This window comes from Phoenix dactylifera, chromosome 5 (genome assembly GCF_051530095.1).
Source record: "Phoenix dactylifera cultivar Ajwa chromosome 5, Ajwa_hap1_PhDact_Kaust_v1.1, whole genome shotgun sequence".
Classification (NCBI taxonomy): Eukaryota; Viridiplantae; Streptophyta; class Magnoliopsida; order Arecales; family Arecaceae; genus Phoenix; species Phoenix dactylifera.
The window spans coordinates 10,011,392-10,038,762 of NC_143194.1; the positions used below are offsets into that span (position 1 = coordinate 10,011,392).

Here is a 27,371-nt window from a genome sequence, read left to right on the forward strand (position 1 = left end):
TTTGATTCACGTTGTGAGTTATAACAAACGACGCTCATAAGCGCCGCTAATCGTTGACGCTTTTAAATAGCGTTGGCATTGAAGCGTCTTATATTGGTGATGCTTATTTACGTCTCTAATTAACGACGCAAATAAGCGTCGCTATCGTATGTTTTAACGATGCTTTAAAAGCATCATAAGTGTATTTTTAAAAAAAATATATATTTAAAACTCTATATACAAATATATGCATGAAACACAAGAGGAAAATATTCTGAAAATAAAATCACCAGCATGAAAGTAGACTGGTTGAGATCCGCAGTGAAGAAGGGCAGTCGGCCGGAGGAGGGCGGTTAGCTGGAGCTTCGAAGAACACCACAGATTGGCGGTGGGTATGAGCAGCGAGGAGGAGGAAGTTGGCAAAGGAGAAAGCGCGAAAAGGCGAAGGCAGAGCTCGGCAGGTCGATCGATTGATTTGGGCATTAGAGAAGAAAGGAGACTAAAAGGGGGCTGATGGGGATGCTGGGTCGGTCGATCGATTTAGGAGAATATATAGAAATCGACGACGCTTATAAGTGTCATTTTGTTATTGGCTTCTGATGACGCTTATTCACGTTGTTTTATTATTTGCTCCCAATGATGCTTACCAAAAAGAGTCTGGGAGATCCCTTTCCTCTACTTCCGATGCTTTTAAGCACCGTAATATACTGATACGAGTAAAAAGCGTTGGCAAATTTTGGCACGGTAGCCAAATTATCGATGCTTTTTTCTAGCGTTGGCGGATTATGGTCGGAAATTCCTATTTTCCCTATAGTGTACTATTAGAAAAATAAAGAAATTAGAGTTGGATTCCAGCTACCACAGGCGGGCTTTGGGTTAAACAAATCTGACCTTTTGGTTGCCACAGCACTAGCCCACGGATTAAACTATAGTTTAACTTATATCATGATCCATATCAAGTGCAGATAGAGACCTAAAAGAAACATGTTAACTTATCTCGTAGCTAGATAACAGCATTGCACAATATTTAGATGCGAAGAAAATCAACATGATACATTGCATGCCATATGTCTGTTAGCAATATATCATATAAATAAACAAATAAATCTATTAATTCAATTAATAAAAAATCTTAAAGGGAATAATATACATGCATATTATTCGGCATCTAAATAATTTTATTTCAATGCAAAATAAATCTAATCTAGCACAAAATAAATCTATGCATTTAATAAATTTATATCATAAAATTTCAAATCCTACAAATCTACTAATATTAAATTAAAAATAAAAGTAGAAGAAAGTAGCCTGATTGAAGAAAGGTCGTAGCGCGTAGACGCTGTCCCAAAGAAGTATTTTCCCCCACGTACGGATCTCCTGGCAATCCTTCTCGGAGATACGACGATCCTACAACTTCTTCTTCGGCACGTCTCGGAAGAAGTCAAAGCGACCCGATCGGACTTGCAGATCCAGCAAAGAGCGTAATGAAAAAAACTAAATAAACTGAATGAAAATGTAAAAACAAAATTCGGAAGTGGCTAAGAGGAAGAAGAATTTTTCCACTATTTTTTTCAATTTTTTTTGTGTATCTAAAAGAGATGAGAACAAGGAGTTTATATAGAGATTTTTATAGGGGCAATATGGTAATTTTGCAGACGCGTTTTCAAATGCATCCGTGTAACGCCCGCTGGCCTTTCTTTTTCTTTTTCTTTTTCTTTTTCTCAAATGCGCACGCGGCCAAATTTCGGGCCGCGTGCGCATTTAAATTTTTCCTAACAATGTCTAGTTCACATACAAGGTTTGAACAGATGAATTAACTAGTACAAAATATGCAGGCTTGGTGATAATCCTAGTCGGATGCAACTTGAATTAGCATCATGGATCGAGGATTTTGATGTAATTGCTGCTCGGTTTACAAATGGGTACCAATTTGCAACTCTCTCTTGGACTAGATTTCGGTCATTACTAAGCTGGTTAGCCAAGATGTAGCTTTAGGTATACATCCATAAACCTCAAATCCTTGATCAATCCAAAAATCATGTCAAATTACAGCAGTGAACTTGAGACCAATGTGTCAATCACATTGCAAATGCACTTATTCATGTTTTCGAACATTATTACTTTACAAATCATGCCTACCATGTCACCAATGATGCAAGGAGCTTCATAAAATTGTGGAATTAAAAAAAAAAAATGGCCATCACTCTAACAGGTGGGTGCTAGGGCAGTTCACCTAGAAGTGATGGGCATAATACTTTATAAGCACCTGATAGCTGAAGGAGTCAGCATGGAAGAAGCTACTCATGGACCACTTGATTAATTTAAGGTCTTCAATTATTCCTAGAGGAGAGAACATGAGTGAATAATTTAGTGGGGCTGGTGTGCACTATGCTCATCAAAGCGAGTGGGTGAAATAATAACTATTAAATGACATAGGAGGTATCCGCTTCAGACACTAGCTGTCGGGTAGATAAAGATGGGCCAACGAGACCAAAAACAAATTATTAATGACAGAAGTATGAGTGAATACAAACATGCGATTTTATTGCATTATTGACGCTGTCACCAAAACACAGCCTGGCAATATGGGACTACTTTGATGTTGATTTGTCCATTTAAACTGTTCATCAGAGTAATGAAGTTTTGTTAATTATTTACTGGATATTACTAGCAGACATGTATAAATCAATAAATAGATATCATCTATTTAAAGATATACAGATAGGGAAAAAAAAAGTGCCACCACTTCACTATTAAGCTTGAGATGCATTGTTGGTCCACCGCATGGCATTTTAAATTTTTTAATTAATTAATTATTTCATACTATATTATTGCTGCCGATCTCTGGATTGCTGATGTGGAGCACCTCTGTTGATATGCAAGACAACACAAGTTCAAAGGAGTCGTTGTTTTAGTTCCGATCGGACTCCTGATGCTTAAATTAGAAAGAGTGTTTGGTGCGGAAAAGAAAAGGAAATAGGCAATAATAAGAGAATAAGAGACTTTTGATTGTTTTTGATAATGGTGTGGAAGAAGAGAGTATGGGATAGAATAACCTAATCTGTATGCTTGGTGTTTCAGATCTCCTTTTATAGAGGAGTCATTAAAGAGGATTCTTCGGAGTCTTGAGTCTGTAGAAAAGACTATCTTTTTGGCCTGTGGAAGGTCAAATTGTTCATCTGTAGAAGGTCGACTTGTTAACCTACGGGAGGTCAGCTCATCGATCTTCTAGAGGCTAGCTCATCGAGGTTGTGGTCTTGTGAGATCAGCTTGAGAGCCGATATAGCTTGAGGTTGGCAACGTGGTAGGTCTTTCTTTGAGGAAAAGAGAAGAAGAGATGAAGCCGGACTTCCCCTTCTGCTTTCACTACTTTCTAAATGCGGAGAAGAGAGCAGAGAGATTTCTGGAGAGAACCAGAGAAAGGAGGCGAGAGAAGAAGAATTTTGATCTGCACAAAAGAAGAACAGAATGACAGTCTGAGTTGATAGATGAGCTATGAGAGTTTGTACTTTGATCATCTGGCCCTATTTATATAGAGAAGGAGATATGGTTCCGTTACTATTGGAGGCCGAATTCACAGTGTGTTATAACCGTCCTTCCTCGTATGGATCCTTTTAATTATGGAGCTATAAGCTTTCCTCTTAATACATTTAAAATTCAAATATATTAGAATTTGGTCTTCCTGCATACCACGTATTGACCCATGATAGGCAAGTATATTTTATACCAGATCAGATATCAAAACACAGTTTTAATTATTTCTTTAGTTATCCTAAATATCTATTATTTTAAGTCGTGTCGTCATGTTGATCATGTTTCTTGAGTATTGACTTAGTTAATTCTCCATGCAACATTCAATTTATTTAAATTATTGACTAATAAAAAATTCTAAGAATGGAATTGAAAAAAGAAAAATTTAGTAATTAGTTTTGTTAGCCAACTCATTCCTTCTCCATGACTCGAGGAAGTTCATTTTAAAATTTAGACTTAGCCTAATTTATGATTGATTTTTTTTTTGTTGCTTAGAATTGGATATGTATTATATTTTTTTTGAATAAATATAATCATGAAAATCAACATATAAAACGTTCAATAACTGAGCTGGAGCTATGGAAGTAGAAATCCATAAAATGGTTCATGATTGGCTGTATATGTAGCAACTCAGTCAGGTGCATTAATCTTTATGTTAATATGGGTAGCCTTAAAAGAATAAAAATATTGCATTCAAATTTGATTGGCCTTTTTCCTAACGGTAACAAGAAAATACAATAAAGTCACCTTTCTAATTATCCATAGCTGTCTATGACCAAGTGTTGGAGCCGCCTCTAAATTCCAACAAGGGAAAAGCATCGAGGAAGCATGCACCAAGGCCAAGTTACGGACTCCATCCCTCAAACGGTTAAACCTAAACTTTTTTGGAAAAAATAAAAGGATCCTTGCATATCCCCCGGTTTGGAACCAAGGATGAAGCCAGAAAAGCAGTCCAGATTCATCCTCTTCCTCTGCAAGATATTGAACCCATCCTCATATCCGTCTACCTGCGTCCTCTCCTATTGAGATAGTACCTACCGACTCCCCTGGAATCTATTTAACTACCCCCTCCCAAATTCCCAAAATATACCTCCTCCCCCTTCCGAAAATACCCCCCTGGCCATCGGAAGAGGAGGGGACTAGGGGTACCAAAAAAAGTCCTCTTTTTTTCTGTTTGCCTCCATTAATGGCATCTATGGCGACCTTCCTCGCCAAAACCCCGATCTCAACCCCCCCATTCCCCAGTCCCCTCAAATACGATATCTCTCCTCGCCCTCTTCTCCCCTTCCCCCTCCTCGCTGCTCCCCGGCAGGCGGCGAGGACCCTCAGGAGCCGCCGGATCGCGTGCGGCCTCATCGAGCCCGACGGCGGGCGGCTGGTGGACCTGGTGGCGCCGGCGGGGCCGGCGAGGGATGTCCGGCGGAGGGAGGCGGCGGCGCTGCCCAAGCTCAGGCTCTCGCGGGTCGATCTCGAGTGGGTCCATGTCCTCAGCGAGGGGTGGGCGAGCCCCCTCCGAGGGTTCATGAGGGAAGCCGAGTTCCTCCAAGCACTTCATTTCAACTCGCTCCGCCTCCCGGACGGGTCGTTCGTCAACATGTCGGTCCCGATCGTGCTCGCCATCGACGACACCCAGAAGAAGGCCATCGGGAACCAGCGCAAGGTCGCGCTCGTCGACGCCAACAACAAACTCGTCGCCATCTTGAGCGAGTAAGAGAGTTTTTGTTGCCTTTTCCTTCGTAAAAATCTCTCTTTTTTATTGTTTTTTAGTGTTAGTGTTCTAACTAATCTGTGTGGTCTTTCTGATGATCAAAAATAGACTATACAATGCAAAATTATCTTTTTAGTTGCGAGTATAGTGAAAGAGGGGGTTTACTGCTGTTATATTTTGATGCTTATGGATGGATGTACTTAAGACTGCTTGAATCGTGTATGCTGGATTCTGTAAATTGTTTTATAGTGTGAATCGGTTAGTGAAGGATGTTATCTTCATAATTTCTACTGCGAGTGATGACTAGTGCTTTCTGTATTTATTTAACTGATTGATTTTGAGGTGTTGATAGGATTTTAGCTTCTTATTTTAGTTGTTTCAATTTTTCTAAGTGGATTGATTCGATATCAATGCTTGTAATTGGCTTTCAATGATTCAAAGGGCTCTGCTGAGATTTTTATTGCTGGGAAATCGACGGATGTTGGTAGGACATTCTTGTTAGTTTTTTTCTCCTACCATGTTTGGTGATACTTAAGTTTGACTGATATAGATTGCATAGGTTATTGAAGTTTCTGATCATGATGGAGGCTTCTGGTTTATGCATAGCTTATTTTTGTGATTTCATTGTTGAATTATATTTGTAATGTATTCGTAGTCTTACTTATAAAAAAATGTTTGCGTGAGTATAACGCAATTATGATGTTGAGCAAAAACTATTCACTTGTTGATGTGGATTGTGGAAACCCTATATCGCAACACGTGACCGGAGAGTCGTCTCTGAGAAGCTGATGACATCCGGTCAATGAGGACTCGACGACATGAATTTTATCAATTCAAATTATAGTTGGGATGATGTTATTAGTTAAACAGCTTTTAAGAATTTCTTTCACTTTTGTGGGTCCTACCTATGTATTTCAATGTAACATTATTGTTTTTTTTTCCTAAATACATATCAATATACTTAAAGTTCTAAAATTTGTGGAAGTGCCCCTAGCTGCATTATCTTAGACATGGGCTGGTAAAAATTGATCTCACATCTACCAACTAGCCTCGTAGGTGTCATGGTAGGCCCCGCTGTCATGTAAAGTTGCCTTTGCTAGGAATTCAACTTTGGGTTAATACTAAGTCACTGATTAGTCAAAAAGGAAAAAAAGAAGACACTGCTTTGTAATTCCATGAACTCTATTGACTTTGGATTATACTACATAGGAAACCCTATTTTGATGGTAAAAAGGCTTGTATTGCAATCATATGGGTGATTTGTCCTAGTAAGCAAATGGGATAATGATGCGCTGTATATATAATTAAAATTTCTCTTAGTAGTATGTGATAACCTTCCATCAATGATAAAATAGTTTAAGCTGTAGAATGTCTACATGTATGTATGCAGCTTATTATGTGCGTAAGACTTATCAATTATCTTATGATTTTAATTTTTTTTAATTATTAGTTTGATGATGCCAGTATAGGGTGATTGTGCCTTTATGTGAAAGTTCAAGATTAACTTTCTAGGGCTTTAGCATCTTGCATTAAATTTTACTACTATTACATTATAGTATTACTTATACATATTTTTTTCTTAAATTATTACTTCTATTACTTCACACTCATGCATATGAAAATGTTTATGTATGATTTTTTTTTTTGCAAAATCAAATTCTTTGGCCTTTTGAATCTAAATGTTCAGAGTCACAAGTTTCTTCTTACTACTTTGTTATATGTTCTGGATCTCATTATTAGTGTAACAGTGAGCACAGGAATCATGTGTATCTGGTTTAAAATTGAAGTATGGATCATATCTCATAGCATGTCCTGTTTTAGATGTTCCATTCTATATTGCGATTTGAAATTTATCAATAGTGTATTGTTAACATCTAATTTTGGAGCCTTGACAGTTTTATATTATGAGAAACCCTTATTAATGTTTGTTATGCTTATCTTGTAACATTTCTGAAATTATCAGTTCATGTTGATATTTGATTGTGAATTCATCTTAGGGTCTGGTGTTTGCGTTTACCTAGTTTATTTGAAATATAAGTAAACTGGATAAACTAGTATCTGCACTACTGTTTCATCATCTTAATGAAGTAAAGGGGGCATCTCGAAAAAAGATGACGTGCTAAACTTGATTAACTCGAGATTTTAGTGAGTTTAAGATTATGAAAACTTCAAGGACAATGGTATTTTTTATTTCCTCAGTGGAAGATTTTTCTGAAGTGTCCTTTCCCTTTGCTACTTCATCTTCCCTTTTCTTATTTCCTTTCCTTTTTGTCCTGTTCGGTCTTTCTGCCTGGATATTTTTCAAGTGGTGAGGTGATTCTAGACATCTGACTGGACCCTAATGCTTAGAAATCATTAAAGATTTAGGTCATACCTGAATCTGATGAGGCTTTATTTGTCAAACATGTAACAGTCACATGCTTTATTCCCTTTAAAAAATTGAGATATACATGTTTATTGTTGGTTTTCCTTATTTCTTGCTGTAATTTTTTCCCCAAGACATTCAGAGTTCCTTGTTTTAAAAATAAATATTTATTTTGATGCCTTTTTTATTGGGAATGCTCTTGGAACTTTTCTTCCTAGAGCAATGGTTACTAATGTATGAGTTCTGTGCTAGACATGAATATTGTAGACAATTCTATCTTCAAAACTATTAAAGGTAAAGATGAGGATACTTGTGGGTCCATTCTGCAGTATTAAAATTCTTGCAATGAAAAGCAGATCCTTCTAGACCAGCTGTTGTGCTAGGTTGATAAAGAATGGCACATGACTAGATTTCAGACATTTTTTCTGGCCACATAAGGTTTAGAGTAATGGCCAATATTTGACCATTATCTTGTTCTAATGGCCATTATTATAACTTTATACTGGGAATGATGGTCATTATTTGATAATTTCACTTTACTCTGGATAAAATAATGTTTATGAACTTGATTATCGATGCCAGATCGAAGAAATATTTTCTATCTAATTGACATCAAATATAACCTCATTTTCCTGTCATTTTCCATTATAACTGCTAATAACCGCTGCTATAGCCGCCATGCTTCTATTCCTAAATCAATCAAGTTAGGGGTGAACTGGTCTATTAACAGCTATTATTTCCATCATAATAGGACATAACATTTGCATAGGGTGTCTGTTATTATGCATGTACCTGCGGTGTCTCTATATGACATTAGTATGCATTTGACATACATGTGAAACCTTGCAATATGGAATTTTGAAGTGATAGAGACAAATGCAAAAAATAAGGAGCACAAAAAAGAACTTAAGGCCTTGCATGGATTATCAGGGAAGTTGGACAAGGGTATGGTGGCTGCTGCATCAGATTTTAATGAAACTTTTCTGGTGAAGATCATTGGGATTGGTCTTCTTGTTGAAGGAGTTACCAAATGATTTTGGGATTAGATATCATGATCTTTTCACAATGTATTAGGGGTATTTAAGGTTGTAATTGAGCTGAGCTTGCTCAAGCTTGGAACTGACCAAGCTTGTTTTGTTTATCATTATATTCAGCTGAATTTAAACTTATTTTTCAATTGAGCTGAAGGGGAGCCTATTTGATCAGCTCGATAATCCTAAATCGTGTTGTAATCAACTTGAGATTAAACAAAGCTTGGTTCAATCTTAAATGAAAATTCAATTCTTGATTCAAGCTTGGTTTAGGATTTGGTTCAGACCTCAATTAATATTTAATCAGTCCAAAACAAATGCACCAATCAAAATCAAGTTCAAGTTTGGTTTGTTTAGCTTCGAGCCAAGTTTTATTGTATCTCTTCTTGGGCTGAGCTTGAGCGGAGCTCGAGCTTTTCAATTTGTTTGACAGCCCTATGGGTATTCTACTTAATGATCCAAATCCCCACCTAAAAAAGCTAGGTAAAGGGTTATTACTTAGGGTCCTTGGCCTTGCTTCAGTAGCCAAGATCTCCTCAACACATACCTATTGTGAGACTAAACACATTCGTGTGCAGGTTCTCACACACACTTCTTGTTAAGCTGGGGTGTTCTTGCAAAGGGAAGGGTCCAATCATAAACACCAATAGCGACTTGTGATCAGCTCCAAAAGGGCCTATGCTGGCCATGGGTTACTTCAACTCTGATATCATTTGTAATGATGCAGGGCTTCCCCCAAAAAGTCCATCTAGAAGGTTATTATTTGAGGTTTCTTGGCCTTGCTCAAGTATCCAAGATCTTCCCAATGTAGATCTGCTATGGAATTAGGCACATAACCTTGAGGCCCTCACATTTTCCATTTAAGCCTTAGCATCCTTTCCAATGGAAGGATCCTACCTTGAACGCCATAACCACCTCGTATTCATCCCAAATTGCAACATCCCCTAGCCCTATGGGCTGTGGATTGTGTCTGCTTTGATACCATTTCTAGCAATCGAAAACCTAACCTAGAAAGGGCTGGCTAGAAGTTATTTATTGGGGTCCTTGGCCCTGCTTAAGTATCCAAAATCTACTAATGCACACCCATTGTAGGACTAAACAAGTGCTTGCATGGGTCTTTGCATCCCATCTAGACACAAGGTTTTTAACTTTTTTCTTTCTTTGACAACTTTGCAATAGGTATTCCATTATATAGAATTACTGCTGAAAGTGCTAATCTTTCAGTTGCCACTTTAAGTTTCTTCTCAGAAAAATTTAACTTATTATGCATTCATTTCTAAGGTATTTCTCTATTTTCCTCTCAAGTCCCTATTGTTTATCATCTATAAAGATGCATGCCAGGTTCTCTTCTTGGATAGAGGTATTCCATCATATAGAGTTACTGCTGAAAGTGTTAATCTTTCAGTTGCCACTTTAAGTGGCTTCTTAGAAAAAATTAACTTATTATGCATTCATTTAAGGTCTTTTCTCTATTTTCCTTCTTAAGTCCTTATTGTTTATCATCTATAAGGTTGCACTCCAGGTTCTCTTCTTGGATAGAGAGAACAAAAGCATTCTGCTTTTTTCTGTCTGGCGTATTGTACCTTTAGTTAAGAATCATAGCCCATCACTTCTCTTTGTTGGAGATTGTAGTTTGATAGTAGCTGCACCTCTAGCTATAGAAAAGAGTTGGCTGTGCTACTGGTTTCAAACCAATTACCTGTCAGATTAACCACATCATTTTATGGTCATACCAATATAATGCATTTCTTATAGGTTCTTTGCAATATTCTAGATAATGCAATATCTTGACTGTTTGGCTAGTTTTTCAGACTTTGTTCATTTTACTTCAATCCATCATATGAATCATCATACTTTAGATATTCTCCGGAAAGCTCCAATCAAAGTTGTCTATACCGGTACCGGAACTCGTACTAGTCGCCCAATGGTACGGTACGGTGTTGGTACCATGCCATTCTGGTCCGTTTCGGATGTATTTTTATTTTCAAATTTTGAACCGAAGTTGGTAGATGATTTGTTGACTTTAATGTAAAGTTTGAAAATTAAAAAAGTTTGAAATGGGAAAAAAATAGTGTCGACACAAGATGAGCTGGAGAGGGAGGAGGAGAGGGAGAGGGAAAAAAGGAGGGAGTGGGTAGAGAGGGAGAGGGGGAGGGAGAAAAGGAGAGAGGGGGGAGGGGGAGAGAGAGAGAGGGAGAGGGAGAGGGAGAGGGAGGGATGAAGGGAGGAAGGGGGAGGGCGAAGGAATGGAAACTCTAACCCTAACCCTAACCCGACCGAGAGAGAGGGAGAGGTAGGAGGGAGTGACCTACCGGAGGGTGGGGGGCAGGCTATTGCGAGTGGCTAGGCGGACGCAGGGTTGAGGGGTAGGTGGTGTTTGTAAGCGAGGCATTTCTTGAACAGCGGGGAGTCTCTCTTGGGTATTCCGAGCCACCGAGAGGTGAAGAATCGAGGCTGAACCACATTAAATAGCTGGGAGAGGGGCAGTCTAAGTGAACCAGCCTCATTTCGTTTTAAAGGCTTGAACCATGTTGGCTTTCGACTGGTTCGGGATGGTTTGGCATTCCTTGGCTCTAATACTATTTCTTAAAATGGAGACTACTGATTGCAGTATATTCGAACTAGAATCGGCGCCAAGACTCATACATCTTGTCCTTTTGAAACAAAATCAATGACGAAATGGTGATAGAGCATTTGCGCAAATGACATTGCTAGGCATTGTTGTTCTATTCCACTTGTTTGCTATGATTTGCATTTGTTATTTGTTATATGTTTGTTATACTTATTAGTGCATCACCTTTCGTACATAGAAGTTGTTAATATTTTATTTTACATGTTGGAGGAAGTTTTAGGATCATCATTAGCTCTAGGCTCCAGTTGGTTGGACAAATATACGATATCTAATTATCCTTCAACCTTGTATGAAAACATATGTGTAATATTTGATTATTCTTCCATCCTGTATTGAATAAAGGTCATCTTGTGTTGCCTATATCTTTAAAACATCTGTGCATTATAGGGATTTTTATTTTTTACAAGTCTTTGATGTGTTGTGCGCAATTCTAGTAGAAAGCCTTTTAGTCAATTAATTCTCTACTCAGCTACAAAGTTTATTTTGTACATAGCAGGGGGTTCTATATTTCTCTTAATAGGAGTTCTAGGTATGGGTTTATATGGTTCCAATGAACCAACATTAGATTTTGAAAGATTAACTAATCAATCATATCTTGTGGCATTGGAAATAATATTATATTTTGGTTTCTTCATTGCTTATGTTGTCAAATAGCCGATTATACCCCTGCATACATCGTTACCAAATACCCATGGAGAAGCACATTACAGTACATGTATGCTTCTAGCTGGAATCTTATTAAAAATGGGGGCATATGGATTGATTCGGATCAATATGGAATTATTGCCCCACACTCATTCTATATTTTCTCCCTGGTTGGTAATAGTTGGAACGATGCAAATAATCTATGCAACTTGAATTTCTCTCGGTCAACGCAATTTTAAAAAGAGAATAAACTATTCCTATGTATCTCACATGAGTTTTACAATTATAGGAATTGGTTCTATAACCGACATGGGACTCAATGGAGCCATTTTACAAATACTTTCATGGATTTATTCGTGCTGCACTTTTTTTCTTGGCGGGAACGAATTGTGATAGAATATGTCTTGTTTATCTCGACGAAATGGGAGGGATATCTATCCCAACGGCAAAAATATTTTCCATGTCCAGTAGTTTCTCGATGGCTTCTCTTGCATTGCCAGGAATGAGTGGTTTTGTTGCAGAATCAGTAGTATTTTTTGGAATAATTACTAGTCCAAAATATCTTTTAATGCCAAAAAGCAATACTAATTACTTTTGTAATGGCAATTAGAGTGATATTAACTCCTATTTATTTATTATCTATGTCATGTCAGATGTTTTATGGATACAAGCTATTGAATATTCCACACTCTAATTTTTGGATTATGGACCACGAGAACTATTTGTTTCAATTTGTATCTTTCTACCTGTAATAGGGTTGGTATTTATCTAGATTTGGTTCTCTCGTTATCAGTTGACAAGGTACAAGCTATTCTATCTAATTACTTTTATAAATAGTGTTTCATTAGTGAGATAAAAAGTCTTATAATTCTTTAATTTTAAGATTTTTTTTTTTAAATCGTTCACTGTACATTGCAAAAAAATAAAGTGAAGTAGAATTGTAATGAGATGCATGTTGAGTTTTAGTTTTGACTGATTGTCAAAACTAAAACTCGAACAAGCAAACTTTCGTTATATATGGGTCGATATTCTTTTGTATTTTTTTATGTAGCTTATTCAATTAGATGTTAATGTGAATGAACCATAACTATGTAAACCTATTCCTAATAGATTGACCCCAAAATAGCATATCAAAATTATAAAAAATCCTATAGAAGCTATAAGTGCCGAATTCGTACCTTGTAAACTTTGATTTGTTCTGGTGTGTGGATAAATTGGGAATATGGTCCAAGTAATAAATGCCCAAGTTTTCTTTGGGTCCCAACTCCAATAAGATCCCCATGCTTCATTAGCCCATACTGCTCCACAAAGAATGCCTATGGTTAAAAAGGTAAACCCTAAACTAATCATACGATAACTCCAATAATCCAAATGCTGAGTCAATTGATATTTGTAATAATTTCAAAATGAAAGATAAGAAGTTTTTTTAAAAATGCTTCTTCTTTTTTCATTCAAGTATTTAATCTTACCAAAGAAAAATGATCTAATTAAGAAATTATTGCTTTTACAAAAAAAAAATTGATGTTGTTTCGAAATGTAATGACTAGAAGAGCGATTGATAATAACGATCTGCATAGCTCAATAACATCATACTTACGTGCATCATTAACCACTGAGATTGTAGGTACTAATATTGTGGATTGATGCATTTCAGTTGGAAGACCCGACGTAGCGAAACCTTGAGTAAAAATAGTACTTGGGGTAGTTATTGTGCTTAAATCATTTTTGTGGTTCAATCTTTTGAAAATTATATGAATAATAAAGAAAATATAGGAAAAGAAGATTAATAACTCGTATAAATTACTTAACGGAAAATGTCCCGAAGAAATCCAACGAGAAACTAATAATCCTGTTATAGAGAAAAAAGTGGCTATCATTCCTTTTTTCGATGAATCATGTAATGCTACGATTTCTTAGACTCATAAGTTAATGAAATGAATCGTAATCACAATTTGAAATGATCGAAAAAGATATATTAGTTAATATATGTTCTAAAGTCACAAATATCATAAAAAAGTGTCCCGTTATAGAATTGAAATTGAGGAATCTTAGTCTTAAAATGAATTCATCAACAGATGATGCCTTTCAAGGAAAAAGTCTTGACACAGCATTTTCCCACTGTCTCATCTATCTCATAGATGAGTAAGGTTGGCTAAAGCACCAAAAAAATAGTAAGTAAGAGAGCACCACCAGGATAAAGATAAAAAGGATCAACAAATTATCCAACGACACTTGGGTACACTTCTTTTTAACCATGCATTCCTTTAGGTTTAGCTCAGTTTGGCCCTGCCTCCTTCTCTTCCCAAGCTTCTTGGAGCTTGGTCAAAACTCGTCCGCATGTCCTGTCCAAGTGAGAATCTTTCTTCCTGCCCCTCCAGCTCCCATTTTAGCTTATCTTTCTTCTGTCATCGGTGATGGGAACCCTGGTAGGAATTAAGGAGGGTTCTGAGTGGGTAGGTTTGATGCTAGCTTTGTTGCCTTGGCATTGGCTGATTAAAGATATCCTCGCAAAGGTGCCATCTTAAGTAAAAACATGACTTTCAGAACAATTAATTATCTTGGTTAATGAACCTCTTCGATTGTTGCAAAATGAAGAAATGATTTCTAAGATGCCTTTAGGGGTGTCAGTGGGCTAGGTTGGGCCGGACGGGCCTAGTGTCAAGCAATCATGAAGTTTAACTGTCAGGCTTGAGCCCGATCTAGCCTGGATCATGTTCAGAGGTGTTAGGCCCAAGTCCAACCCAGTTCAAGAACCTTTTTTGGAGCATAGCTGGGCTAAAATTGGGCCTTATTCATTTTTTTTACTGATTTCCCAGCCCAGGCTCATTCCAAAATTTAGTTAAATATCTATTTTCAGGCTGAAGCCTTGGCCCATGGCCCTAAAACTTGAGCTTGGGCCCATGGCGCTAAAACATGACACATGCCCTATTTTTTTGCAGTTGGTTCTTTGGGCCGATTGGGCCAGCCGAGCCCATTGACAGCCTGGATATTTGACTCAACAACCTTGAAAACAATAAAATGTTATTACTATTTTTAAAGTGCTCTATGGCCGGTTAACTTTTGGAAGGAAATAATCTTAAAGAAAGGTAGCTGTATGTGTTTATGGTCATCGTGAATAGTCTAATCTAATATTGTAAGTAGGATAATGTAGTAAAATGTCTAGTATTTATTAATGATTCCTAATAAATTATCTTGTAGGGTAAAGGATTCATTAATGATTCCTAATAAATTATCTAGTATTTATCTGCAAGTGAAGAGTTGGGGGAGTTATGTTTCCTCCGATCTTATGCTGGATACTTCCTTAAGTAATTTAACAAATTTTTCTTGTAAATTTTATACTATCTATATGCTACTATTGAAGACTTGAAATTATCAATCCTTTTTCTTTTAAGAGAAGAGTTGGGCGGGAAGTTATGTTTCCTTAAACCTTATGCTGGTCTAATTTTTATTTCTTTAGCTACAATGGGAATTTAGCCTTTTATATAAGAAATAAAAAAGGATCTATAATTCCACTGAAGAGGAGATGCTCCTGAACTGAAAGGTATGAAGTATGAACACTATGGTCGAGCTACCAATTTCTTCTCTTTTATGTAAGGATAGACGGTTAAAGCTTATGACATATATTATTCTGAAGTTTGAGATTAAATATTTTTTAACATATAATTATTTTAAAAAGTTAACAAAAATGTTTAAAGCAATGGAGCATGTTGAATTAGCTTGTCAAACATCTAGAATCCGGTGAAAATTCAGACAATATTGTTCTTAGGATTTTTGGACTTTAGGAAGCTTGCCTGCCCCTATATCCTGGTTCAGATACGTGTACCCTATTACCAGAAAATGTGTTGTTCTGTATTCTCAATGCATGCACAGGAGTTAAAACTAATATTTCATATATTTGAATGATTTTTTCTGCTACTTTAAAAAATTATTATGACCATTGTCCTAATGAATCATTATATTTCCAATCAGATATATATGTCATTTAGTAAACAGAAAAAATGAAGAATATATGTAATATGCATGGATTCTATTTTAACTGGTGTATGACAAATGTGTCTGAGTGCAAGTATGAATTGATCTACCCTATATGCCAGGTTTTATAAACTGGTTTTTGAATCAGTTGCTCACATTCTTTTTACAAGGGTTTTCTAAGTGATGTCCATAAAAATAATACATCCTCATGTAATACAAATATGTTAAGAATCACGAAACTGTTCTTACCAAAACGATCCTTAGATGCTTGTTCAAACTAATCAAAGATGGGCAGAAGTTACATAAACCGCTTCAAGTATTGTAGATTTCAAGATATGGATTTGCTAGTCTGAATATTTGGATATTTGTTAGGACTGTTGGCAATTCTGTATTAACAAGTTCTTGCCTTTCCAAGTCTATAACATTAAATTGCCATATTGATTTCTGTGATGGAGAAAGGGATTTATTTAAAGTCACTAGGAATAAGTGCTACAAGTGGTTTAAAATTGCTTACTCTATGTGGAACCTGGAGATTCAAGGATCAACATAGACATATCCTGAGTAGACCATAGAACTAAATAGTGTAACAGAAATACAATATTTTGAATTGAATATAGGTCTGGATAAAACATGCTGATATAATGAGCTTTTTAATAACAATTCATGCTTTAATCAATCATTAGATAATAGTATAGATTAATCAAGGAAATAATGACCATAATCTTTACCATCAAGCATTGTCCCATGTATGTACTGTCAGCATATGAAGCCTCATTTGCCAATGATTCCTACTGAGAGTTACCTCTAGTGTTATGGCAAACCTTGCCAAATTCTTTTTCAAGGGTGAAGTCCATGTTGCCTTAGCTTATCTCATCTTCCTGAAATCCTTTGACAAAGCATTGTCTTAATAAGCCCTTGCTCCTTTATTTTCCTTGCACTTCAATTTCGTAAATATTTATGTTGTATCAAGAAAAAAAAGAAACTTCATACACTTCAGATTGCAGTAACACATGTATGTACAGAGTTAAATTTTATCATAATTTCTCTGGCATTGCGTGAATGAAGTGTGATGTAATGCAGAAGAAATTGAGCAGAGATGAAGGAGATTTTTAGCATAAATTTGAATACACAATTAAATGTTCGAACAAATATTACATGTTAACATCTAGTGCTTCAATAAACAAATTTTTTGTTATGACCCATTGTATACATCGATGTGCAGTTCCAATATATATCATTCCATGACTTGTCATACTGATCTATACCGCCCCATACCAAGCGTGCTATACCATACTGATACCAAATCGGGTCTTAGTATGTGAGGTTCACCAAGTTTTGGTACACCGAACCGATCCCTATATTGGATGTACTGACACTATACCAGCATGGTACCTATATAGGTCCGGTACTGAGATGACGAACCTTGTATCATTCTCATTCTAAGTTTATATTTAATGCGAGATTCATATTTCCCCAATGCATCAAACAATTGCCATTGCAAAATTAACCTGTAGATTCCATACCATATGAATGGTAAGTACAATTGTTAGATGGGACCCACCTATAGTTCTAATGTAGCTGTTATATAGTATGTGATCCTTCATCTGCACAATATCAGTTATATACCATGTACTTATTGTTGGACCAAAGAAGAATGACATGCATAGTGCTCTTAGTTTTTTGGAATGTGGATGCCTTAAAGACATCTTATGTTACAAATAGTACTGTGAGACATGCTAACTTTAAAGCCAAGGTGTCTGACTTTTTCTAGTTAATATAGCAATATAGCAACCACCAAGGTCTGCCGAACTGGTACCGAAACCCGTACCGGTCGGTGGATGGGCGGAAACGGCATGCCTATTTTTTTTTGGAGTTTTTCAAGTTAATTTAATTGGTAATCAATCTTGTTGAACTTTTTCAATTATTTTAAGTCTAATTTGATTTTTTTTTAATATTTTTTGATGTTTCTATGATCCTAGTTTAACCTAAAGGATGCATCTTATTGTTTTAAAATGATACAAAACATAAAATAATTGGTGAGATGCTGCATGCTACAAGAAGCAACATGAAATATCCTCAAATCAAGTAGTGAGGTGAAAAATATAAAATAATACAATCTGTTACATATGTTTAATGTATAATATATATACTGATATCTAAAATCTCGTCGAATGGTGATGCCCCTCGTAGATATCCGAATTATTAGCATAGTCCGGAGGTATATCATCCCACCTTTCTAACCAAACAGCATTGTAGTCTTATATGTTCATCCTATAAGGAACACGCTTCGGGTTATAAGCACTCTCGGATCTCTTGTTGAAGCTCTGGCTCTGAGAGGAGTCCTAGGCCTAGGTCACTGTGCACATAATCACATCAAAATTTGAATAAATGGACATCAAATTTTATTGGAGAGTAGCTTGCATGTCCCTAAATACACTTTTGAGTTTTGATGTTACATTTTTTTAATTTTATTTGTTTATATTTTTTTTATTTTTTAATCCGAAAATATATTTTTAATTTTTAAAAATTATATATAATTTAAAAAATAAAAATTTTATGTCATCATGTAAATCATCCATAGACCTACAACATATAATAAATTGGAAGCCAAATCAAAAATTTTGGCATAATCTCTTCTTATTTTGCAAGTTTCGAGCTATTTTTTCAAGCCCAAAAAAAATTTAGAAAAAATGAGATAGGAGAGGGGAAGCACACCTTATTTAGGATTGGATCTTCCTTCAATCACGTTGAATCGGTGTGATTTCGCAAATTGGGGGGAAGGAGGAGTTGTTTAGCCGTCTTACGGCTAAACAAACTTTCAAAAAAAACTGTTGGGGCCTTCCTAACACTTTTTTTTAACAAAAGAAGCGGAGGGGGAGGGAGCTCGGTTCCGAACTAGGTCGACTCGGTGCGAACCGTCGTTCGAACGGAACTGGTTGGCCGATTTAGTTAAGCTCGGGCATTTTTTGACCGGTTCTGATCGGTTTGGAACCTGTTCCGGCTGGTTCGGGGCTGGAATCGATTCCATTAGGCGAACCGACCCAGTTTTCCATTGGGTCGGCTCGGTACGGTTCAACCTACCTTGATGACCACTTTCATCCGAAGCTCTCAAGTATGTGTAAAATACATTAATTATCTAAGCTTTCTTTCTAAGGATTTATTCACATTAGAAATTCTTGCTGACCTATATTGGCTCTATACACAAAATCTTACCTTTTAGCATTTCCAATACATATCTACATTAGCTTACCTCCACTTTGAGCATCTTATTGCCAATTATTGCTTGATAGCTCGCTTTAGAAACTTAAATAGTGCTTTGCATGCATATGGTTAAAGTAAGTAGGATTTTGATTGTTAACTGATTATCATAATTAACCTTAGTTGAAATAACATCATATTTTCTATAATATTTCATGTTTTGAGGGGTGTGAAATGTGTTAGCATTTAACTACTGTATTTTGTTAATCTCATTTTAGAGTTTTAATTGGATGTCTTCTCACTTTTTCTTTCAGCATTGAGATCTACAAACATAACAAAGAAGAAAGAATTGCAAGAACTTGGGGAACAACTGCTGAAGGCTTGCCATATGTTAAGGAAGCTATTGAAAATGCTGGAAACTGGCTAATTGGAGGAGATTTGGAAGTTACAGAGCCAATCAAGTACAATGATGGTCTTGATGGCTATCGGCTGTCACCTGCTCAACTCCGTGAAGAATTTTCGAGGCGCAATGCTGATGCAGTATTTGCTTTCCAGCTTCGAAATCCTGTACACAATGGGCATGCTTTACTCATGACAGACACACGTAGACGTCTTCTAGAAATGGGCTACAAGAACCCAATTCTATTGCTTCATCCACTGGGGGGCTTCACCAAAGCAGATGATGTACCACTTGGTTGGAGAATGAAGCAACATGAAAAGGTTCTCACGTTAAACTATCAGATATATCTTTTAGCAATAGCAATATACTGGATCAAACTCTTGTTATCCATTTCATTCCTGCATCAAATTTGATGTTTGTATGTCTGACCGAATTTTGTCATCCCAATAACACGTAGTTGAAACTCTGCTTAATCCTTTTTTTCTTTCAAAAAGAAAACTAGGACATCATATGGATGCTTATAAGTGGTTCATGAGTGCTAAAAATTCTTTTTTGCTTCCCCTGGTTTATTACAGGTTCTTGAGGATGGTGTACTTGACCCAGAGACAACAGTAATTGCAATATTCCCCTCTCCCATGCATTATGCTGGTCCGACTGAGGTGCAGTGGCATGCAAAGTCTCGGATAAATGCTGGCGCGAACTTCTATATTGTGGGTAGAGACCCAGCTGGTATGAAGTACCCAAAACAAGACAAGGACCTTTATGATCCTGATCATGGAAAGAAAGTTCTGAGTATGGCTCCAGGACTTGAGAAGCTTAACATTCTACCGTTCAAGGTATACTGACTGACCCTATGAAATTTTTCAACTCTAATGAAGACTAGCAATTCAGACATCCATAGCATCTCGCATGTGCATTCAAATATGATGTTTTGCTTCATGTGCATGAAAAATTAGAATTGGACATGGGAAGGTGCCATACCTCAGTCATTTATATGCATATTCTTTTTTCAATTGTATACACATCGAATTATGATCTTCGAAGGTGGGAGACGGTTTTGGGGGGTGGGGGGGGGGGGGGGGGAGTTCTGAGTATGGCTCCAGGACTTGAGAAGCTTAACATTCTACCGTTCAAGGTATACTAACTGACCCTCTGAAATTTTTCAATTCTAATGAAAACTAACAATTCAGACATCTATAGCATCTCGCATGTGCATTCAAATATGATGTTTTGCTTCATGTGCATGAAAAATTAGAATTGGACATGGGAAGGTGCCATACCTCAGTCGTTTATATGCAAAATCTTTTTTCAATTGGGTACACATCAAATTATGATTTTCGAAGGTGGGAGAGGGTTGGGGGGAGGGGGAGCGAGGGAGAGAGAGTATGCCAGCCTTGTAGGAGTTCAGATAGTAGTATATATAAGATCTGCCAAACCGCTCGGTTTGGCTCGTACTGAGCCGACCCAGTGGGGATTGGGTTGATTTGCCTATTTTATTTGGGATCGGCTTCCAACCAACCGGAACTGGTCCCGAATCGATAGAAACTGGCCAAAACGGGCTGAAAGCGGTGTGAATCATTCGGTTTGCACCGAGTTAGGCCGGTTCCGAATTGGCCCACTTCTCTCTCTCTTTTTTGTTTTAAAGAATGGTAGTTTCTCAGGCCTTCCCAACCTATCCGAATACATCTTCTTCCCCACAACAAAACATACGCTGTTTCAGCACGATTGAAGAAGAATCCAATCCTAAATAAGGTATGCTTTCTCTCCCTTATCTTATTTTTTCTTCTTTTTTTTGACGCCAAAAAATATCTTAAAATTTGCAAAATAAGTGGAGATCATCCTAAAATTTTTGATTTTGGCTTGATTTTATGATATGTTATAGATTTATGGATGAGCTATACAATGTCATAAATTTTTTAATTTTTAGGTCATATATGGTGCTGGTAGTTATCCCGACGTATTTGTACTTGAAAATTTTCACAGGAGGTTCGAGAGTTGATGAAGAAACACTTAGCTGATTTCAAAATAGCAAAGGGGAGAATTTTCAAGAAGGCGGAGGTGGACCGCCGAGTGGCAAAACCATCTTTCTATTACTCCAGGGAGTCAAAGAAGGCATCTGTTCCAAATGACGAGGAGACACAGATCCATGCGCTATTCAGACGAGTCTGGATGATCAGTGGCAGCAGGATGAGGTGGCCATACATAGGGCTCGATTTTGGCCCTCATACTATGAGTCGGGCTTTGGTTCTGTAAGCAGTAAGATAGATCCAGAGTTCAGGAGGATTTTCTCAGTTAGGAAGGCCGTCAGCAGAGGCGGTGGCCATATTGCATCTATGCTAGAAGCTTTTGGTAGTAGAAAATCCTCTAGGGAGACTCCACCAGGAGCCATCATCCATGATTTAGATCCACTTGCTTTCTCCAGCAAAGATTCGAAGCAGTAAATGATTGACACAATGCTAAAGAAGGATAAAAAGGATATGTGGTGAGCTATTGGATGCTGGTTCTACTTCAGCCACATCCCAACGAATATGGTAGATAATACGTACTATAGATTTGTATTTTCTCTATATAGGCTATCGATCCTGGTGTAGATCCTCTAGGATTGAAGGACATCTACAGTGAGCTTCTTGAAAATAATAAGGATGAGCTAGAGAAGTGGATTGTCTCTTACAAGAGTAAGTGGCTGACAAATGGACTGACAATGATGTGTGATGGTTGGACCGATCCTATTAGATAAAGCATTATTAACTTCTTGACATATTGTGATATGAGACTTTCTTTCATAAGTCGCTTGATGCTTCCGATCCGGTACACAATACTGTATATCCTCAGATTGATAAAGGAGGTGATTGATCAGGTAGGAGAGGAGAATGTTGTGCAAGTCATCACTGATAATGGGCTACAATATAAAATCACCGGAAGATCATGATGGAGCGACGACCACATATTTTCTAGACCTCGTGCTGTATATTGTATCGAGCTAATGTTAATAGACATTGCGATGATTAATAGGGTGCAACAGATAGTGGAGACAGTCTAAACCATCACCAGATATATTTATAGTGATGCATGTGTTCTATCACTAGTGAAGAGGTATGCAAGGGGAGAGGTCTTTTTACTAGGTGTGACGGTTTGCTACCAACTACATTGCACTTGATAGCCTTCTTGAGAGGAAAGCAACCCTATGTCAGATGTTTGTTAGTTCCGAGTGGTAGGAAAGTAGATTTGAGGGCCGACATTGAAGAAAGCACTGTCGAGGACTTGGTGGCGAGGCAGATATTCTGACAGCAAGCCGAGAAGATAGTGAAGGCTATCAAACCATGGTACGAAATGCTTCGGGCTATAGACAATGAGAGGTTTCCTCAGATGGGCTTCTTGTATCATATGATAGAGAGGGCAAAGATTCGGATCAAGGAGACAGATCCGACGTATGTCCAAGATTACATTGATATCATTAAGCGGTAGTGGGACTACTAGATGGATAGAAACTTGTATCTAGCAATAAGTAAGAATATTGAAAATTAGACTGCTCCTGTACTTGTACAATTTTACTAAGACAATTACGAACTCTATCTGCAACATACTGCATGAATCTAAGGTTTCAGTACACCGTATCTAGAATTGATATGGATGAACTTTTGGCCACTCTGCATAATGTGATTTACAAGATGGAGCCTGATCTAAAAGTCGCAGCCTAATATTTAGAAGAGGTAAGTTAACTAATTTATTCAATTATTAATATTTTATAATATAGTTTTTTTTCACAAATGAAAATATTTAGAGAGGGCACTGGCAGCTTTGGAGTCTCGGCAGCTGTCATAAAAAAAGTATGAATTCAGGTATGTTACAAATTAGAAGGACATTTACCTGACGTTAGATGATTACTAATATGATACTATCTTATATGTAATTTTTTCAATATTTTTGCAGTTAAATGGTGGATTCATTTTGGTTTGTTCGCGAAAAATCTTAAGTTGCTAGCTATAGGGATCCTCTCCTAGACGGTCTCCTCAATTGGCTGCGAGAACAGCTAGTTCAACTTCGCCCTCATCCACAGCAAGCAGAGAAACCGTCTACCGTAGAAGTGCCTTAACGACCTTGTATATTTTTACTACAATTTGAGGTTGAAGTTAAAGTGCATTTAGTAAGAAATGGATCTAAAGTACATAGATTTGATCCATAGTACTTTCGTTGACGATGGGGATGATCCTATGATCGGATGGCTTGTGGGCCAGCAGAAAACCTAGAGCTTGATGAGCGAGGATCGCCTTCACAGCCGGCTAATTTCGTAGCCAGCAAGGCTAGGATCGATGTTGGACAATGGGCAGATTGCAATATTCTATGCATCCTTTTAACTGATCAACCACAACCACAGGAGTCATTGGGGAGCCGATCATCACATGACTTGTTTGAGACATCCTTTCAGAGATGTGATCGAGAGATGCTTAGGCTAGGCCATTACGCTATTCGGTCGACTTGGTCAGGTAGGCAACATTCATCCTCCCAACATAGCCAGGCAGAGGGGCACAAAAAACAAGTAGGTAGAGGGCCACGAATGGTAAGCATGTAGCTACTCAGCATACCAAAAAAAAAGGCACCTGCAGCCTCCATGGAGAGTGTGGAGGAGCCAATTCACTCAGATTCAGGGACTAGGAGCAGCAACAACGATGACAATTTTAGTGGTCATGGATCTGTTGGTCAGAGAGAGTGGAGGATATAAGACCATCGTTCATGAGACAGCCGCAGAGTGGTTTTCGATTCACCGGTGAGTTCCAATTTACGCATGCTATATAGTATAGGGACCACGGTGCACGATTTGGTAGAGTCTGCAAGGATATGATTGCATATAGGAGACGAGCTCTTCGAGGTCATTCAAAAGGACACGATGCAGCTGTAGATGATCTTGTACATGGAGTAGGATCAATAGACGTATCAAGTTCCGAGTCTTATACTAGATCCTATTATCCGCGGTCATAGGCAACCTATGATCCATATGGATATGAATATGGATATGGTGCATCTGAGGCATTGTCTTTCGGTGGCCATCTTACATAGACCGAAACATCTTACAAGTCGGATTTTGTTGCGAGCATATTTGGATGGACTCTTCCATAGCCATATTATCAGTCAGAGGATACCTCTCAAAGCCAGAGCTTCAACGAGAGATCAGAGAGTGGTTATAACCCAGAGCGCATTCATTATGGGATGAAATACAAGACTACAACGCCGCTTGGTTAGAAGGGTGGGCTGATATGCTTCGTGACTATGTTAATGATCTGGATATTTACGAGAGGCATTGCCTCTTGACGAGGTTTTAGATATCGGTATGTATGTTGTACTTTAAATATATGTAATTAATTATATTATTTTATATTTTCTACTTCACTAGTTGATTTTAGGATATTTCATGTTGCTTCTTGTAGCATACAACATCTCACTAATCATTTTGTATTTTGTATCACTTTAAAACAATAAAATACATCATTTAGGTTAAACCGGGATCGTATAAGCATCAAAAAACATCAAATTATACTTAAAATCATTGAAAAAGTTGAAAAAATTGATCAAACTTAATTAAACTTGAAAAACTTAAAAGAAAAAAATTAGGCATGCCGGTTCGGAACCGGCACGGCCAAACATACCATATGTCAGTACAGTACCGTGCTGACTCGCCCACCGACCGGTACGGGTTCCAGTACCGATTCTGCAGACCTTGAGTATATGTTTAATAAAATTGGTGTCCTGATTTTCTCAAGTTTACAGATTTGCAAATTGTGCCATCTGATTCTCGATTTCTGATGAAACTTGTTAGCTATTACAAGTTTACCAACGTCCTTTTATATTGTTTTCTTTTCCTATAAGTTATTTAGGTAGCATGGCTTAAGCCGATGGCGTAATTTAGCTGCTATCCTATTATAACATCTGTTCTATCATGGTAATATCAGCTTCCATATTTCATTTTCATTGTTTGTCTGCCTAAAATAATATTTTTGAATTGAAATCTGAGTTCAAGTAATAATATTTTAATCTACAAGGACATCATGAAATTACACTTTATCTCACCATTATTAATCTATAATGACTAACAACAGCCATTACTTTATACTCCAAAAAATCCTGTCCAGGGCTGAGCTGGGTTGATCATGGTCATTGTTTACATGGCATTGGTACCTAACGATTTTAGAAGAGCTTAATTATTATGGGACATCAACATTACTCAAAACTTTCAAAGTATACACCAAATTACCATTTTGAGTGACTTATATGTCAGTAGCGATCATAACCTCAGCGTTATACTTCATGCTGACTGCGGCAACATTATATTTCATGCATCGGGGCTTGGTTTGGTTTATTATTATTCATTTTTGGATGACTAGGTTGCTGCATATGACATAAAGAAGCAGAAAATGGATTTCTTTGATCCTTCCAGGCCTCAAGATTTTCTGTTCATCTCTGGCACGAAGGTAATTTACTTTACTGTTCACATGTGATAAATAACAGCTTGTTTCAAGTGATACTGAAATGATTTGGTTGGGACATACAGATGCGGTCTCTTGCACAGAACAGACTGGATCCACCAGATGGCTTCATGTGTCCAGGTGGATGGAACGTACTGGTTGAGTACTACGAAACACTGCTGCTGGAAGCTGTATCAAATTGAACTGTAACACACTGGCATAGAGTGCAGAAATTAGGCTCCTTCGAGCTGCAATTAATTCTATGAGATTGTGAACAGTATTTTCAATCTGTGTGCAGCAAACTGTATGTGGTGTGAACAATACGTTCGATCTGTGTGAAACAAACTCCGTTATATTGCTTGTGTATAGAAACTAAATTATTTGTGAGGTTTGTGAGATATTTGTGCTTATAATTGCTTGCCTTAAAATGTTAGTTGTGATGAGAAAAGGAACAGACAAGTGTGTCATAATGATTAGAGTAAGTGGTAGAATTTGTTATATTGAGAAGGTCAAAGAATTTTATGACCATAAAAGATGTCCTTGGAGGATAAGAGCAACCGGTAGATCATGCCTTCATGTGGACTTGATGGGCTTCCATAGCATGGGAGAGTTATTGTTTTATGGTTTTGAAGGTGAATGGATCTGACAACCATGTACTAGCAGGAAGAAGGAAGGTGCCTGTCGATGACATGCTCATCATACGCACATAACGCCAACGACACAAGGATTAGGGCATGAAGCTCAGTTTCGAAGGATGAAAATGCAGGGGGCGACCATGTCAAACACTTAGGAAAATATCTCATACTAGAATACTTGGGTGACTTATGACCATATTTTACTAGGTATTTGAAAATTAGTACCATGAATTAGGATTGTTACTATTGACTATTGAGGGTATACCATTATTCCCACAGATTTTTTTTTTTTTTGGTACATCGGCTGCTCATCCTACTTTAGTGTAGGTTGGGTGCAGGAGGGACCCCTGATGAGTTCAAAGAATTTTCTTGGGATGCTGAGCCGCAAAAGTATCAATTCAATTTGCGGCCGCATAAGTAGTAATCCAATCCGTGGCTCAGTTTGCCTCCCAGTAGACATGCACAATTTTAAAGGCGCTGTATCTTTTCATCATCTGTCGGATGTCGTGGAGTAGAGGGCTCACATCCCCCTTCACTCCTCTCGTATCTAATCAATCACCGAGGCCGAGGCTTCCTCCAGGATGATGAGCTCTGCACTCAGTCTCCGGCTTGCAAAGAATATGCCCTCTCAAGCTGCCCCGAGCTCTTGCCCATAATGTGCCATATATTACACACTTATGGTAAAGTTTCCACGTCTACAAAAGTCTTCATTAATGCACAGTTTTTTCTTGATATCAGCCATTATTTGAAGCAAATGAAGGTTTTTTTTGTGTGGATAATATGTGATTTTAAAGAATAAGTGTGCTTCAATTCAGTA

At 37.5% G+C, this 27,371-nt stretch overlaps 2 protein-coding genes across 5 annotated transcripts; both read left to right on the forward strand.

Moving 5' to 3' along the window:
* The first annotated feature begins 4,451 nt into the window (after nucleotides 1-4,451).
* LOC103720197 (ATP sulfurylase 1, chloroplastic-like) lies at nucleotides 4,452-26,317 on the forward strand. Of its 4 annotated transcripts, none has more exons than XR_015986966.1 (5): nucleotides 4,452-5,217; nucleotides 19,376-19,781; nucleotides 20,037-20,297; nucleotides 21,445-23,300; nucleotides 23,392-23,998. XR_015986966.1 is itself a non-coding variant. In XM_088721617.2 (5 exons), exons 1-4 carry the CDS (start codon nucleotides 4,697-4,699, stop codon nucleotides 21,210-21,212), a joined length of 1,278 nt encoding a protein of 425 aa, XP_088577743.1. In that variant the 5' UTR covers nucleotides 4,460-4,696; the 3' UTR covers nucleotide 21,213; nucleotides 25,839-25,925. The 4 variants fall into 4 exon arrangements, 3 of the variants coding, with proteins under 3 accessions (XP_088577742.1, XP_088577743.1, XP_008808023.2); XM_088721617.2 differs by lacking the exons at nucleotides 21,445-23,300; nucleotides 23,392-23,998 and adding exons at nucleotides 21,123-21,213; nucleotides 25,839-25,925 and having other exon boundaries at nucleotides 4,460-5,217; XM_008809801.5 differs by lacking the exons at nucleotides 21,445-23,300; nucleotides 23,392-23,998 and adding exons at nucleotides 25,839-25,925; nucleotides 26,006-26,317 and having other exon boundaries at nucleotides 4,473-5,217.
* Nucleotides 10,909-12,927, forward strand: LOC120111572 (NAD(P)H-quinone oxidoreductase chain 4, chloroplastic). Its single transcript, XM_039128940.2, is given in 2 exon segments — nucleotides 10,909-12,232; nucleotides 12,234-12,927. Coding segments are annotated over 2 exon segments (723 nt in total). The 5' UTR covers nucleotides 10,909-11,777; the 3' UTR covers nucleotides 12,502-12,927.
* Nucleotides 26,318-27,371: the final 1,054 nt, after the last annotated feature.

Bases quoted from the DNA above. Each gene is read 5' to 3' on its own strand.
- LOC103720197 (XM_088721616.1), top strand. From the start codon at position 4,697: ATGGCATCTATGGCGACCTTCCTCGCCAAAACCCCGATCTCAACCCCC. The intron at 19,782-20,036 runs GTTCTCACGTTA...GGTTTATTACAG, and splicing joins GAATGAAGCAACATGAAAAG to GTTCTTGAGGATGGTGTACT. The intron at 20,298-21,444 runs GTATACTGACTG...AAATTTTCACAG, and splicing joins TTAACATTCTACCGTTCAAG to GAGGTTCGAGAGTTGATGAA.